The sequence below is a fragment of the Asterias amurensis genome, chromosome 15 (assembly GCF_032118995.1).
Source record: "Asterias amurensis chromosome 15, ASM3211899v1".
Lineage (NCBI taxonomy): Eukaryota > Metazoa > Echinodermata > Asteroidea > Forcipulatida > Asteriidae > Asterias > Asterias amurensis.
In genome coordinates, this window is record NC_092662.1 from 9,278,348 (window position 1) to 9,281,855 (window position 3,508).

The following is a 3,508-nucleotide window of genomic DNA, read 5'->3' on the forward strand; positions in this document are numbered from 1 at the left end:
CTTTCTCGGTTGACAAAGTCTAACAAAATGTGCAATCCATATTGATGTTTTCAGTGTTGAGTTCGGTATAGCCAATTCTGTTGTTTCAAATGTTCAATTGACACATAAACAGGGGCTCAATGTTGTTTTTGTTTTGTTTTAATCCATGTTACGTGGCTGATATATTCAAAGATCTCCATTTTTGGGCAATAATACGTTACGTTCTAATCAAGAATTTCCCCGGATCTTTTTAGCTACGAGTTCGTCTGGGTGCCTATGAACTCGGAGTGAAGACAGAAACTCAAAGAGACTTTGACGTGAAAGAGGTGTTCCTTTTCGATGACTACGATCCATATAATCTATATGATGACATAGCTGTTTTAAAACTCAACCAGACGGTGAATCTTACGAGCTCTATCCGAACACTGTGTCTACCATTAGGTAAATCAACTTATTTTTGAAAGGTCAATCCAGAGATGTGCCAAAAACGTGCTTGGTCTTTTATTTAGTTTTTCTTTTCAAAGGCACTGTACACGTTTGGTAATTACTCAAAATATATATTAGCATAAAAACCTTTTTGGTTACGAGCAACGGAGAGCGTTTGATAGTATCAAACATTGTGAGAAACGACTCCCTCTGAAGTAGCGTGTTCTTTGAGAAAGCAACGGAGAGTGTTTGATAGTATCAAACATTGTGAGAAACGACTCCCTCTGAAGTAGCGTGTCCTTTGAGAAAGCAACGGAGAGCGTTTGATAGTATCAAACATTGTGAGAAACGACTCCCTCTGAAGTAGCGTGTTCTTTGAGAAAGCAACGGAGAGCGTTTGATAGTATCAAACATTGTGAGAAACGACTCCCTCTGAAGTAGCGTGTTCTTTGAGAAAGCAACGGAGAGCGTTTGATAGTATCAAACATTGTGAGAAACGACTCCCTCTGAAGTAGCGTGTTCTTTGAGAAAGATGTATAATTTCTCATTGAAATAATAAAAGACTCACTGACCAGAAGCCTTTTATTCCTATCTGAAAGCACACTATTTGAACAATAATGGTGTTTTTTCTTCCATCATTTACTTGCAACTTCATTGACTAATTGAGTCCAAATTTTCACAGGTTTGTTATTTTATGCATATATTGGTATACGCCAACTGAGAACCAGACGTGTTCAGTGCCTTTTTAAAATGTTTTCTGACACGCGATCGCAACTTGATAAAAACCTTATGAGGATGTCGGATAGCAGCGCAACACTGTTCCCACTTTTCGCATAATTATCCATTATGTATTTCCCGCGAAGAAAATGATTTCCACATGTTTTAACACGTTTCCACATGTTTTCCACATGTACTATACAGCGCTGTTGTTTTAAACGGGGCTCGTTTTGATTTTTAACATGTTAGTGATTCTTGTGTCCTTTTCTTTAACTGTGTGGGCAACTTATTTTCATCTTTCATTGTTGTTTCATCTTTAATATTTCTTTGTTTCGTAACGGTATATTACTTTGACACTGTATATACAGGTAGAGAACGTCTGTGGCCTAAGTCTAATTCCTTGTGTTATATCGCCGGTTGGGGGATCGTTGACCCATTAAAGGACCAGCCTAGGAATGACAGCATGCCCTCAATATACCCGAAGCAACTTGAAATACAACTTGTCAATGATGACGTGTGTAAGAGAACGATGACACAGTTATACCCTTTCGATAAACGAAAAATGTGTGCTGGATATAAGTAAGTGTTGCTAGCTTAGCTTTTGAAATGTCTACATAGTCGAAATAAGGGAAGATGTTGCCCACCCTTTGTTCGACTATGGTTAAGCCAAATTTACAGAAAAACCCTGCGTGCACCTTCATTGCATGGAAACAGTTGTCTCTATACCTAATTCACTATATTCTATGTTTTACCGATCAAGATTATTCAACGGATTGTACGACTTCGCATTACGTGTGGCTTCTAGGGATGCAGAGACCAATATCAGTATTAACTTTCCGTCGTGTAAACGTACTGATGTCGATGTTGGCTGTAAAGGACCGGTCCCATGTGCAGCGATAACGAAAAAGTTAACGATAACAACGCAAAGAGAACGCATTCTATTGGTTGAATTGCTCGCGCACAGAATACGCCCACGCTTAACCAATCGAGAGCGTGTTTTGTTAACATTTTCGTTCTCGTTCTCGTTTAATCGAGGCCTGTGTGACCGGGCCGTTAGGATGATCATGCCGGGGTCTTAACCCACTTGCTACTCTCCCTTCCCGCCTTTACTTTAAAATGTTAGCCATTGGATCCTCCCATTTAAAAGGGACTATTTGCCTTGGATCGGGCGAGTTGGTCTATGAAAAGCGTTTGAAAACCGTTTTATGGTTAGAACTATGTATAAGTAGAATATGATGATCCACACAATTATATGCCTCGAAGCTGCACGCATGGTTATCATTTTACGTCGTGAACTACGGTCGGCCATTGTGTGATGGTCGACCGTGTTAGTTCGCAAAGTCTTCACTCTTCTACTTGCAGGTATATTATACAGACTTCATTACTTTTTAAAACAAAAAATTCATATTTGTTGCAGACTTTATACTGAAGATGAATCTTGTCAAGGTGATACTGGATCGCCACTTGTATGCAAGCAGATAGATGGATCGTGGGGTATGGCAGGGATAGTTTCATACAGTAAGAAGTGTATGGAATATAATAAGTATAGCGTCTTTACACGCGTTGGTGAGTATTCCACTTGGATCCACGAACTGACGGGCAACTGTACATCCAATTACCTAGCAGACTTAACTGTTGGTGGATTCACTTAGAAACATACGAAATGTTATACTACATACAAGATTATGCCTAGAAAGCTGTGGGCTGTGTACTCGAACGATCAGAACTTTCTAGAACCTCAACCTCGTACGTAACCCACCCCAGGAATAAAAGACCTACTCTCTAAATGTTAAAGAGTAAAAAAACACCACTCTTTACGTTTCGAGTTGTCCCTCATATGGCTCTTTAAAAAGAGTGGTGGTTATTTCACTCCCTTTAGAGGGGGTTTCACTCCAGGACAGAGTGAAAAATCACTCAAAAAGATGCAAACTTCAATCTAAAAGAGTGGAAGACAACTCGAAAAAGAGTTTTCCTTCCTATGGCTCTTGAAAGAGTGGTTTTTTACTCTTTTGCATTAAGAGAGTACTGCTCACTTTCATGTCATGTTACTTTATAAGAATACCTAACGGTAAAGTGTTCATGTGCCAATCCACTTTAAATGGATCACTTTTTCTGTGTTTCTGTTGCAAATTTGATTGTCATCACAACCCTACGGGCATAAACAGTTTATGTTTGGTTTGGCGTGATCGACACTGACTATGTTTTAGTTTGTCTCTCAATTTGTAGAGGGAAAATGATTTGACAATTTTACATAAATTATGTGCTATAAGAAGGGTAATCATAAATGTTTATTCATAAATACCCCAGGCAGTTTCGCTATTCCTATTGGTGGAGAGCGCGTCACGTGGAGGTGTTTAAACGGTTGATAATGACCAGCTGGAGTTTC

At 39.2% G+C, this 3,508-nt stretch overlaps 1 protein-coding gene across 1 annotated transcript in view; it reads left to right on the forward strand.

Moving 5' to 3' along the window:
- LOC139948008 (complement factor B-like) overlaps positions 1-3,356 on the forward strand; it is a 31,349-nt gene extending 27,993 nt beyond the window's left edge. The window contains exons 11-13 of the mRNA XM_071945961.1: positions 234-420; positions 1,491-1,701; positions 2,540-3,356. Of these exons, the coding sequence (XP_071802062.1) occupies positions 234-420; positions 1,491-1,701; positions 2,540-2,774 (633 nt within the window). The 3' untranslated portion in view covers positions 2,775-3,356. The remainder of the gene's footprint in view (positions 1-233; positions 421-1,490; positions 1,702-2,539) is intronic.
- Positions 3,357-3,508: the final 152 nt, after the last annotated feature.